The sequence below is a fragment of the Pseudopipra pipra genome, chromosome 1, assembly GCF_036250125.1.
Source record: "Pseudopipra pipra isolate bDixPip1 chromosome 1, bDixPip1.hap1, whole genome shotgun sequence".
NCBI lineage: Eukaryota > Metazoa > Chordata > Aves > Passeriformes > Pipridae > Pseudopipra > Pseudopipra pipra.
Window position 1 is genome coordinate 155,211,167 of NC_087549.1, and position 12,704 is coordinate 155,223,870.

The 12,704-nt window shown below is 50.4% G+C and overlaps 1 protein-coding gene across 10 annotated transcripts in view; it reads left to right on the forward strand.

Moving 5' to 3' along the window:
• Nucleotides 1–12,704, forward strand: part of MAP4 (microtubule associated protein 4) — a 143,660-nt gene that overhangs the window by 47,960 nt on the left and 82,996 nt on the right. For all 10 annotated transcript variants that reach the window (XM_064645858.1, XM_064645771.1, XM_064645952.1 and 7 more), the window contains one exon: nucleotides 6,319–6,384. In XM_064645858.1, the coding sequence (XP_064501928.1) occupies nucleotides 6,319–6,384 (66 nt within the window). The remainder of the gene's footprint in view (nucleotides 1–6,318; nucleotides 6,385–12,704) is intronic.

Genomic DNA, 12,704 nt, shown 5'->3' on the forward strand with positions numbered 1-12,704 from the left:
CTTAGCCAAGTGAAAGGGAAAGCAGTGAGATTTGGGGGCCATCCCTCAGATTTCTTTCCCTGTTTGCCTGGGTTTAAGTTCTTTCCCTGTTTGCCTGGGTTTAAGTTCTTTCCCTGTTTGCCTGGGTTCTGTTCCCTGCCCAGCCAAGTGGGAATTGTCACCTGGGACCAGCAGTGCCTCGATGATTTTACTTATTTTGTGGCCTCAGTCTGTGCTGTGTAGAAGAAAACCTGTGCTCTGATAACCTGGTGACTTCTTTCAAAAGAAAGTTTTTCTTTTTTTTTGCCTTAATCCTGCTGCTCATCAGTGTTGAGAAAAGTGGGATGTGATTCCTCAGAATAAATAAAAGCTCCAGGATCACAGAGTGGGGAATTCTGGTCTGTTTAAGGCATTTATTTTATTTTGTTTGGAACTGTATCAGGTCCCTTTTGATACAGAAAATGTAACTTTGAGTTTTCCATACTGACCTAGAGCATTAAATGGTAACAAATGAGTGGAAGGATGGAAGTGAGCAAAGAGATCATAAAACGTGGAGCTTTGGGCAGTTCAGATGTGTATTATTATATTCAATTATATTCTATATACCATATATATTAAGTTATATAAATATATTTATATAATATAAATACATATACATTATATAAATATGTAATTTTATATAATATAAATATATATTTTAACATTGCACAAGTGGGAATAGCAGGAAAACACGAAGACTTATTAGCACTTTGCATATGATTTAAGAGTATTTTAAAATGATCCTTTTGTTCTAGAAGCTGCAGATTCTAAACCATCTCAGCACCAGGGTTTCTTGGTGCTAAAATCAGTAACAATATTGGTGTAAAATGTAAGTTCCTTAAGTGTGTCCTCCCAGAGGTGTATCCCTGGAAGTTTGCTCACAATTTCAGATAACCTGAGGGTCTTGCAGTGGGTGTAACGAGGCCTTTTGGGTTTCCTTGGGCAGAGCTGGTTTCCCTCCTTCGTGGCGGGGGGGGGGGGGGGATGCAATTCCTTCTTCTTGCTTTGGAGATTTGTTTTTCCCTTTTTTGGGATGGCTGGAGTGCAGTTCTGGGCATTATCTAAATCTTTGGCAAAGTGCAAACAAGACCCTGAGCTGAAGAAAGTGGAGAAGTTGCCCTGAGTGGGGTTTGTCAGCCTTCCCACCTTGGGCTGGGGGGGACTGGAGCTCTGCAGCCCAAACCAGGCTCAGTCACCACAGGCCAGCCTTGGGAGTTGATCCTGGAACATCCCAGTCTGTCTGACCCATTTTGGAGGAGGATTCCTGTTTCTTTCAGGAGGTTTATTCGATGTTTGTAACTCTTTAAAAGCTCAGTAAAGCAGAATGTGCTTTATTTGTTGAGGCAGCAGGATAAAGGAGCCACGGGATGTTCCGGGGTCCCAGGGGGGGTTGTAGAGCAGTGTGGGGGGTAACACCAAGTTTTTGGGGCAGGGCTGCAGGAGTTCCGTGTCCCAGGCTCCAGACAGCTCTGTTTTCCTGCAGGATGAGCAGCCTGCCCAGCTCAGGCTTTTCAGCCTCCACTTGTTCATTTATTTCTGTGAAAAGGCACCGATGTGCTCCGACAGCACGGGCTGTGCTCCTCAGATTGGCTTTCCCCAGTCAGAAGAGCTTTAATCATCCATCCTGTCAGGATCTAGCTGGTCCAGCTCTGCCCAAGGCTTTTCTTTCACTTGTTTCCTAAAGCAGGGAGTGAGTTTAGGTGGGTTTAACGTCCAGCTGGGCCCCGTGGTGGAGCTGGGGGAGCGCAGAGAGGTGGAGAGGAGCAGTCCTGTGGTCACCTCCAAATCTGCCCTGGAATAAAGCTTTAATAACACTTCACTTGGAAAGCACGTAGGAAAGGCGTAGCTTAGGGAGAGAGGGGTTTACTCTTCCTTGCACCTGGCTGGACAAAGTAATTTGGCAAATTCTGGGATAATCCCCTGGTGACCTCGTGGGCCTTACGTAACCCCGGGATCGCTTGGGGGGTGTGTTGCTGCCTGTCTGCAGCTGCCTTTCCTTGGCAATTCCAGGGTTCCAAGGGCTTCAGGACACTGTGGAGCTCCCAGGGAAAGCCTGGGAGGCTGCAGCAGCAGTTCCACTGAGGGGCTCCCGTGGTGGGAGGTGTGAGCAGGAGGGAGGGGATGGTTGGGTGGGAGCAAGTTCCAAGGGAACAGAGAACTCTGGGCTTCAATAGCTTGCAGCAGAGCTCCTGTGGAATGGTTCAGCTGAAGGGAGGACCAGGATTGTCCCTGGAAGGATTGTTACTGGTGAGGGGCTGTGCAGAGGCAGGTCTGTGCCTTTGGTTCGTGGCCTTGTGCTCAGTCACTGGGTTTTTCATTCTTGCACTCGCCCTGTTCACAGACTGTGGTGAGTTTTAACCTTGAATGCAGTTTTTTGTAGGGAACTGTCCTCATATGGGCTGGGGTAGAGTGAATTTTCTCCTTAGTGTTTGGGGTTTAGTATGAGAATAATGTTGATAACACACTGATGCTTTAATTGTCACCAAGTCCTGCCCCCCCTGAATCAAGGACTTCTTGGTTTCTCATTTCTAATGTAACCCTCCCCTGGCACAGCCTGAGGCTGTTCCCTCTCCTGTCCCCTGTTCCCTGGGAGCAGAGCACGACCCCCTTCAGCTCCCCCTCCTGTCAGGGAGTTGTGGAGAGCTCCAGGTCCCCCCTGAGCCTCCTTCTCTCCAGGCTAAACAACAATTCCTCTCTCTCATTTTCATTGTTATTGTTATATTATTATCTTTATTTCAGTTATTAAGCTGTTCTGGTCCCACAAGGTTTATTCTTTCCCCAGTTCTCCCCACCAGGGCTGGGGCAGTGACTGGTTCTGTGCTGGTTCCTTTCCAGCTGGGCTTGAACCACAACAGGGCACAAACCCTGAGCAGCACTAAGTGCTGAGGTTGTTCTGATTGAACAGAGCTGGGCAGTGGCTCTGGGGCTGTTTGGAGCAGATGTGTCACCACGAGATGGCTCTGCTGGTGCTGTGGACACTGCTGGACAGCCCGTGCTGCCCACCCTGCCCTGCCCTGGAAACACAGCCCCAGAGCCTGAAACCCGAGGCCAAACCAGGATTCCTTTCCTTTTCCCTCCCTTTCCCCATTAATGAGGGATTAATGCCTTTCTTGAAGCAGGATTTGCTTCTGCAAAAGGGAGTTCAGACACCTTGTCACGTCTGAGAGTGGGGATGGGGAATGTTCTGGGTACGCTGGAGTTTCTCAGAGGGATCAAAGAAAAATCAGCAAATGATGAGATTTGTGGTTTTGTCTCAGATGATTCACTGAACCTTCTCCCCTTCAAAGTCTGTCCAGCCCCATTGATGCCTCAAAGCTGTTAAATCACAGAATCCCAGAATGGTTTGGGTTGGAAGGGACCTTAAAGCTTGTCCAGTCCCATCCCCTGCCATGGGCAGGGACACCTTCCACTAGCCCAGGTTGCTCCAAGCCCCGTCCAACCTGGCCTTGGACACTTCCAGGGATCCAGGGGCAGCCACAGCTTCTCTGGGCAACCTGTGCCAGGGCCTCCCCACCCTCACAGCCAGGAATTCCTGCCCAGTATTCTACCTCTCCCTGCCCTCTGGCAGTGGGAAGCCATTCCCTGTGTCCTGTCCCTCCCTGCCTTGTCCCCAGTCCCTCTCCAGCTCTCCTGGAGCCCCTTCAGGCCCTGCCAGGGGCTCTCAGCTCTCCCTGGAGCCTTCTCTTCTCCAGGGGAACCCCCCCAGCTCTCCCAGCCTGGCTCCAGAGCAGAGGGGCTCCAGCCCTGGCAGCATCTCTGTGGCCTCCTCTGGACTCTCTCCAGCAGCTCCACGTCCTCCTGCTGCTGTTCCCAGGGCTGGGGCAGCTCTGCAGGTGATTTTGAGACAGAACATTTAAACCTATAAACTGAAATAGATTAAGCTCCTGGTTAACAGCTCCCAGCCCACCTGTCCTGCCCAGAGCTCTCTTTGCCTTGGGGGTCCCATCCCTGGCTGGGCTGTGCCCGGGCCCTGCTGGAGCTGAGGGGGTTATGTTGGCACCGGCCATTTGCTTGAGATTATCGGTTTAGCCAGTGCTGCCTTAAATTTGTTTATATAAAAACAATCCTTTGATCCACGAGCCAGATGCAAATACTATCTTGTGATTCTGATGGGGATTAGGTCGTTACAACATCTTGACATGTTTTTGGTTTTATGCAATTTAGAATATGAGGGGAGGAGACCCGGCCCCGGGAAGGTTCTGGGTGCTTTGCACTTGTGCTGTAGCAAACTCAAATCAGATTGATTTGCTCCAAAGGCACTGACCTTCAGAGCCATAAAAATAACAACCACCCGTGCTGCCTGGAGTTGGTTTGATTTGACCTGATTTTTCTGGAAGCTTGTCTTCCAAAAAAGCTGAAGCTGTAAAGGAAGCAATTTTACCTGCTCTTTATCCTCCCCAAGGAAAGACATGGCATTTCTGAGTCTTTTGCTCGTTTAGGAACCCACTTTGAGCCAAAAATCTCCTTTAGCTTTCTCCTGGTCGAGGGTTTGATGTGCTGATCCTGCTCTGTGGAACTTGTGGAACACTGCTGGCTCTGAGCTGCCCTTGTTTCCATCTACCACAGGGTTTGGGCAGCTTGGCTGGTGTTTTGGTGGGGTTTTCTTGTTCCAGGTTTGCAGAGCCCTCAGTAGGACAGGTGGGGGTGTCCTGGCTTTTCTTTTTGTGCCTGGAGATCAGTCTGTGTGTGAAACCTTCCTGCAGGTGAAGTGCTTGTTTTCTGAAGAGCTGCCAGCACTGGGGTGCCACCTGAGACACCCCTGGGTGGGCCCTGAGCAGTGCAGAGCTGACCTCAGGGGCACAGACTCCTTCCAGGTGCTCCCTGGTTTAATGCATCAGTAAAGGTGGTGGCATCAGAATCATGGAAATCATTCAGGTTGGAAAAGCCCCCCAGGGTCCCCAAGTCCCCCCTGTGCCCAGTCCCCCCCTTGTCCCCCAGCCCAGAGCACTGAGTGCCACATCCAGGCCTTCCTGGGACACCTCCAGGGCTGGGCACTCCAAACCTCCCTGGGCAGCCCCTGCCAAGGCCTCACCACCCTTTCCAGGGAGAAATTCCAGCTGATGCAGGGCCAGGAGTTGGACTTTAATAATCCCTGTGGGTCCTTTGCAGCCCAGGAGGTTCTGTGATCCCTGCAGCTGGGCTGAGCTCCCTCACTGTTCCCTGGAGGGTCCAGCAGGTCCTGTGGGCTCCCCTGTGGGATTCCTTGGAGATCTCGTGGCTGTTCCTGCTTGTGTACCCCTGGCATCTGTGACACAGTGTGGTACCAACCACCCCAGGCCCCCCATTTCTCCTTGCCTGGACTGCTCAGGGGATTCAGGGACTGCCAGTGCTTCTCCCAGTTCCTAGTTAGGACCATCCCACTGTTCCAGTGAACAGCAGCCCTTGTGAAGCCTGGCAGCAGGAGGAGCTGGTGTGTGGAGCTGCTGAGAAACAGGTCCAGGGATCCCTGGAGTATTTTCAGCTCCTTCAGGAGGGCGTAGGTGTATGTTTTTCTGTAAACTGGCAAGTTCATGTAGAATTTTCCTAAAACACCACAGTGAGCCACTGATGGAGCTGAGAAGACTTTTCCATGTGCTCCCCTGAGGGTTGGATTGAGCTGTGCCTGAAGGACACTGGTACCATGGCTTTGTTAGAAAATGAGCTCAGGGAAGGGGCAGCAGCAGCTCCAGGTGACTGAGTGTGTGTCACTCTGGGAGTGAGCTGTTGCTATTTATTTCCAGGCTGTTTGAAGCCAGGGCTGAGTGTTCTTGCCCCTGAGCAGAGCTGATGGCCCGGGGAGCTGAGCTGCTCTCGGGGCTTGTGCTGCTTGTTATGCTCAGCTAAAACTACTCAGTGTCATAAAATCACAGAGTCCCAGGTGGGTTGGGTTGGAAGGGACCTGAAAGCTCATCTCATGGTGGGGAAAAACCAAACCTTGTGTGTGGTAAGGAGAGGGACTATTTACAAGGGCCTGGAGGGACGGGACAAGGGGGAATGGCTTTAAGCCGAAAGAGGATAAATTCAGATGGGATATTGGGAAGGAATTCCTGGCTGGGAGGGTGGGGAGGCCCTGGCCCAGGTTGCCCAGAGAAGCTGTGGCTGCCCCTGGATCCCTGGAAGTGTCCAAGGCCAGGTTGGACGGGGCTTGGAGCACCCTGGGCTGGTGGGAGGTGTCCCTGCCCGTGGCAGGGGCTGGGACTGGACGAGTTTTAAGGTCCCTTCCCACCCAAACCATTCCATTGAGTCCTCCCAGTGTTGGGGTTGGGTTCTGGGTTAAGATTGGCTGCATCCAGTGTTAACAGCTGCTCTGATTCCCTGCAGACTCCTCAGCCTGTGGCCCCACGGTGGTGGAGAACGGTGACCATGGCCTGGGAGATCATCACACAGGTACGTCTTTGGTGTCCCCAGGGGACACAGCAACTTCTGTGTTTGTTGTCAGAGCACTGAACCTTCACCATGGCCAAATGCATCTTCTTTTTGAGTCTGATTTCCTCCCAGGGGATTGTGTTTGGTTTAATGATCTTTTCGGAGAATTTCTGGCAGAGTAAAGCTTCGTTTTCTTTGGAGTTTGAAGTGGCTCATTTGCACAAAGCCTTGCTCTGAAGGTGTTATATTTTTATCCGTGGTCAGTGCTGGGAAGGCAACGTCCAGGGCTGTAATAAAAATGGTTTTCCAGTCCATAACATCCAGAACTGAGCTCTCCCTGACCCGTGACTCCTGCTTTTCCCTGTGAACTGACAGTGATTTTTGTCCAACTCCACCATCCTTTGGTGCAGTTTTTCTTCACTGCCACACCCCTGCTGAATTCTGAGCTTCTCCTCCCACCCCAAACTCCCCTGCTGGAAACATCTCCCACACCTTCAGCTTGTCCCAGGTGCCATCCAGGCCTTCTGGACCCTGTTCTGTAGCATTAGGATGGTTTTGACTGCAAGAAACTCGTGACTGAAGTGGAGAAATATTTCAGACTTGTGAGGAACCTGGAAAATTATTGATCTTTCTAATCAGCCTGATGTGCTGAGGTTGGTCTTCTCTTAGTTATAGTTAAACACTGCTTCCCTTTGAGTCTTCTTTGCTGTGACTTCCACAATTCCAACCCATCTGTTTCCTTCCATGGTGAGGACTCTGACTGTGGGATCTCTCTTTTCTTGAGGATAAAATATTCCAAAGGCAGTTGTCATCCTGGCATTGGTAAGAACTATTTATTTGGTCTCTCTTGTCATGCCCTCCAGCTCATCTCTAGTACAGATCATTGCTAAGACTGTTTGGGTGCTCCCAGCATTACACCCCTCCTGACCCATGGGCGTGGCCCCAAGGGGAACAAAGTAATCAGGAAATAATGATGAATTTTTGGGAGATGGGGATGAATTAAAACATCTCTCTGTTACAATTCTCTTTAGAATATTAGAGTGTGATTTAGAGTGTGAGTGAGTTTCGTGCCCTTACTGAGGATGGGAATATGAAAATTGATCTTTGTGCTTAATTTGACATTGTAAATTCAGTCAAGATGAAGTTGTGCATCTTTTGTCGTTTAAACCGAAATTAAGAACACTTCTGAACCTTCCTGAGGATACTTCCTCCCTCTTTTTTGATACTTATAACTAAAAGGACACAGAAATATAATGGGATTTATGATACTCTGGCTCTGACTAATTAAATGCATCGTGATGTTTGTACTGAACTTCTGACTTGTGTTTAAAAAATCCTTTATTTGCTTCGCTCTTGCTTTGTGGGGGTTTTAACTCTTCACACACTAAACGTTAACAACTTTGATCAGAGATACTTTTATGTGTCTGAGGCTTTTTAATTTATTAATGTTCCCTCTTTGTGGGGCAGAGTTGGATCTCTTCTCCTCTTGTTAAAGTCTTGTCTAAAAGCGACATCAAAGCGGCGGCAGCGGCGGCAGAGCTGAGGAGTCGTGGGCATCAACTTAATTAGGCTTTCCAGAACAACAGAGGGCTGATATGACACAGTTCCTTCCCAGCCTCTTCCCCCTGCTCCCCTCCCTGCTGGAACACTGCAGTGTCCCTGGTTATCCCTCAGGGAGGAGGAGGAATGCTGCATTTCCCTCTGGGTTTGCAGGGCTGAGCAGCAGCTGATGCTCTGCGGGAGTGCCTGGACCAGGTTGGGCCATAGGTGGTGCTGCCCAAAGCAGCCCTGCAGGCCCTGGCCCTAAGCCACCTCCAAGCTGTGGTGGCTTCTCTCCAGCTGGATCTATTCCCTAAGCTGTGTCTGAAAGCTGGAATGGTTTTTAGGGATGTGGGATGTGAGCCCAGTGCAGAGGTGGGAAGTGGAGCGGCCGAGGGAGGACTGAGGAAGGTGATGCTCAGGGAAACCAGCATTTTGCTACAAACCCCAGTGTTGAAGGCCACAGAGAGAGCTTTAAAAAGCAGAATTGGGTTGGAGTTGGATTGTAGAACAGACTCCAAGGGAAAGGTGCTGGGAGGCTGTTTGATGGCACGAACACGGATCTCTCCGGGCTGGAGCACAGGAAGCTTTGCTGCACTTCTTTGTTCACTAATCAAATAAAACAAGGTGATGACTTGATATTATGACTTGCAACATTATCTACAAGATGTGGGGGGGTGTGCAGAGCTTGGAATTAGCCAGGACTGAAATCTTGGCAGCCTGTGCTGCCTCCAGACCCATGCCCTGCTCCAACATCCCCTTAATGCAGCACATGGCAGAAACCCAAAACTCCTGGAACTGGGGGGCAAACCCTCCGGTGGTGTTGAATGATGTTGGCTCTGACAGTGCTGTTTAAAGCATTCCTGCAGGGATGGGCACAGGTCAGGATTTTGGGAAGGGAGGCAGCGGCTCTGGGGGGGTTCAGTTCTTGGCAGTGCTGAGCTCTACGTGACCATTGGTGTCTGGCTTGGGGGGGTGTTTTTTGGGAATTTGAGAGCTGCATCTGGCTTTGGGTGCTCGGCACATCCACTGCAAGTCTTGCTGTTAATCCACTTCTTCCTTATAAGGATAAATAGAGCAGTTGGAGCAGCATTCCGAGGGAAGGCAAGCCCAGAGCTGAGGGAACCAGCAAGGGAAATCATTAATAGTGTATAATTCCAGATGGCATAAGGTGGGGAGGGAGGGACCTCACTGCTCCCCTTCACCATGCAGAGATTAGGCAGGGCTTAGTAAAGCTCTGACAGAAGTTTTAAAATTAAAAAATAACGTGGGTGATTTTCGATCTGCAACTCCTCGTTGCAAATAGGATATTTGCCTAGAGTTCAAAGGAATTCTATGTTTAAAAATAAAAAAACCAACCAAATTTCTGGCCACAAATCCGTCAAGGATGATCCCATGGTTTGATCTGGGTGCCTCTTGCCCGAGGTGCTGCTCATCCTCTTGCTGGCAGGTGAGAAGTACCCAGGGGAAGTATCCCAACGTTCATGCTCCCCTTAGCTGGGCTTCCCCCTCCAGCCAGCCGGCTTGGAATTCTCCCATCCACGATTGGGTCACAGAAATACTTTGTTTTCAGTGCAAATTGTGCCCTTGGGCAGCACCCTGAGCTCTCCTGGGTGTCCCTGCCCCTGCCCGAGCACGGCCCGGCGTCGCGCGCGGCTCCGTCCCCAGACACTCCTGAAAGCAGAATTCATTCCACGGGTCTCCAAAGTGGCTTTTGGCAAATCTCCTGGCTGCACTAAATGGAGTATTGCTTGTTGAGCAGTGTGTGCTACCTGGATGTTCATGTTTACTAACCACTTGCGCTTTCTTGCCCCTCTCCCCATCCCCTTTCCCTCTCCTCCTTCTTCTCCTCTCTTCTATTTTCTCCTCCTAGAAGCCTAGACTGTCTCCTAACACTGGGGCTGCCACTGACACAAGACCAGTGTCCTTTTCTACCTGCCATTACACTTCTAAAATCTTCAGCATTTTACAGAGCTCTTGCTTTGCCTCCTTGGAAGAAGCCAAAGGTTGGCCGTGCTGGCGGCGCTCCATCCTCCTCCTCCCTGTGCTCTGCAGTGCTTGTTGAAACCTTCCTCTCCTTGTGTAAGCACAAACGTGCATGATGTTCTGAACTGCACCATTCGGGTTTTGAGTCACAACCACGGCTCCATTTTCAGTTTGATCACCTTTAAATTTCATTTCTCTCCATTTTCATGGGTGCTCAGCGACAGAAGGTCGGAGGTTCCAAGTTGTGCTCTCCCAGCGGATGGGTGCACCATGACTGCAGCTCCTTCCCCTCCTCCCCACACTCACCACAGCCTTGTAGAGCTCCTGCCTTTATCCCTGCTGCTTTAAAACCTTCCCACAGCAGGTTTTTATCTGTAATAATGTTGTTTTCTTCAAAAGGGGTGTTTCCAGACTGTAGCACTTGCTAGACTTGAGAAACAGATTAGGGAAAAGCACGTTTCCTGAGGTACAGGTGGATCATCTCTGGGGTGGATTATGGGGTTCGAGCACTTGCCATCAACTGGGAGTATAAAGGAAAACAGCCAACCCCAAATTCCTGCCTTAGGAAGCTGCTTTGCTGTTGTGCTCCTTCCCAAAAACCCTGGAGGTTAAGAAAGGGAATTGCCTTTCTTTAACTTCACCCCTCAGGCTTCCTTTGGGGAATGACAGCCTTGGATGGAATTTTACCTGCCATGAGAAAATAATCTGAGAGAAACTAAAGGACCAAATTGTAAAATCTACCCTGAAGTAATGCTGAAAATTTCCAGGAGCACCAGAAGGAAGGGGCCTGTTTTAATCTAAAACAGAGCTACAGGAGCTCAGCAAGTGCAGTGAGGTTCCTGCTGTGTCCATAGCAGTGCAAAGCTTTCCAAACACAAACCAGACCAGCAGAATGTGAAAGGAGGAGATAATTGAGAGAGACAAGGCAGTGTTTTCCCCGAGACAGGCTCAGCTGGGGTTTGTGTAGGTGAGGGAATGTTCTGTGTGAGGGGGGTTGTGTTGTGAAAGGTCCTTTGCCCACGACACCTGATAACGGGGGTTTATTGAACCCAAATCCAGTCCAGGGTAGGACCTGATTTTCCAAACTGCACAAAAGAACTGCACTAAGACCTTCACTTGCCTAAAAATATTTTTTTCTTGCTGTGAAGAGGGCAGGTTCCACCTGAGTGCCCCTAGTACCCTCTAGTGCCCATTACTGTGCCATGATGCTGCTCCACTCAGGATTTATGGGCTGGGGGTCTCCCCCTGAGTGGATCCTGCTGTTTGTCCTGCTCTTAGTGCCCCCAGAGGGTTTGCTTTGAGGAGTCCCCTCCATCAGTGACCCAGCCAGCCTGGATTTATTGAAATTCCCATTTTTCTCCCCGTGAGAGCTCCCACAGCCCCCACCCAGGGTGGCAGTGCCCAGAGCTGGCACTCCCTGTCCTGTTCAGTGATGTGCAGCAGGACCTGACCCTTTTCTCCTCTCGTTGGGTGCCAATTTATTGCTTTGCCCACCACTCAGGGCCTTGTTTAGTGGCTGTGACATCCTTGTGGTGCCAGTTTCCCAACAAGTAGCACTGGTGGCTTCTCCTCTGAGGTCAATAGCTGTTGTTTCTGAGAAAACTCCATTGCCTGGAGTTGCCAGCTCCCAAAACTGGGCTCTTCCCTTCCTGATCCCATGTGCCAACCTGGCCAGGACACCACACAGTTCACTGAGTCATTTAGGCTGGAAGAGACCTCCAGGAGATCATGGAGTCCAACCCTTGAACCCCTCGTGTTGTTCTTTCCTCTCGGGGGATTTTTGGTGTCTGTGGCCATGCAAGGAGATTGTTGCATTCTTGGTTTTATCTCCAAAGACCTTTCCACAGCTACTTTTTCTGTAAATGAGGTTGATTTTGGAGCAAGGCAGCATCCCTTTAACCTGGTTCCTCAGCCATCCTTTCTCACCTTTTGCCTTAACTCTCTGTGTCCCAGGAATAGAGTAGATGATGATTGACAGGGAGACGTTTTCAGGTTGAATTGTAGAAGGCTTCAGGTTATCTGAACACTGTATTGAAATGCAATAATGCTTTAACTCTTGGCTGGAGGGGGTGTGTGGCCCCTGTTGGCTGCAGAGCAGGGTGGGCAGGGGGGTTGGGCCCCCCTGGTTCGAGGGGATGGGGCTGGATGGGGCTCCCCAGGCCCAGCAGAGCCTTGAGCAGTCCAAGGGCTGCTCCTCCAGCCCCAGGTTCAGTCACTGTCTCAGCTGCAAACACAGACAGCTCATTCCATTTCACCCCCACTTTATTTTCCACCCCCACGTTTGCATCCCTGTTTATTTTATAATTTGAAATGCCATCGGGTTCACTCGTGGGCAGAGGGAGAGCTGCTTGTTCTGTGTGTCTGGGGTGGTTCTTCCTCACAGGACTCACCCAAAGCTCTGCCATGTCACGGTTGTGCTTTTCCCTGGGGGCTGGATGGGACCTGGGGGATGGTGGAGGGTCCGTGTGGGGTCTTTTGTCTCCCCCAGAAACTGTATCTCCCTGAGAACTCAGTGCAGTGCCTCAATGTGCAGCAGTGGGTCTGTCCCCTTGGGCAGCTTCTCTTTTCAGAGAGCCAGGCAGCCACCAAAAGTGTTGCTCTGTTTAATTCCCTGTTATCCATACTTTTCTCCAGCCCTTGGAGATGGTCTCTGCCTTTCCTGTCCTAAACCTCGCTGTGCTTGCACGCTGTGTGTTGTCACTGCTGATTCTGAACCAATGGTTGCAATGCTCTGTATGACTGAAGCTGTAACTGCTGTCCAATAAATCACCCTAATAAACGTGTCAAACTAACCTCTGCAGAGTTGTTCTGTGCTC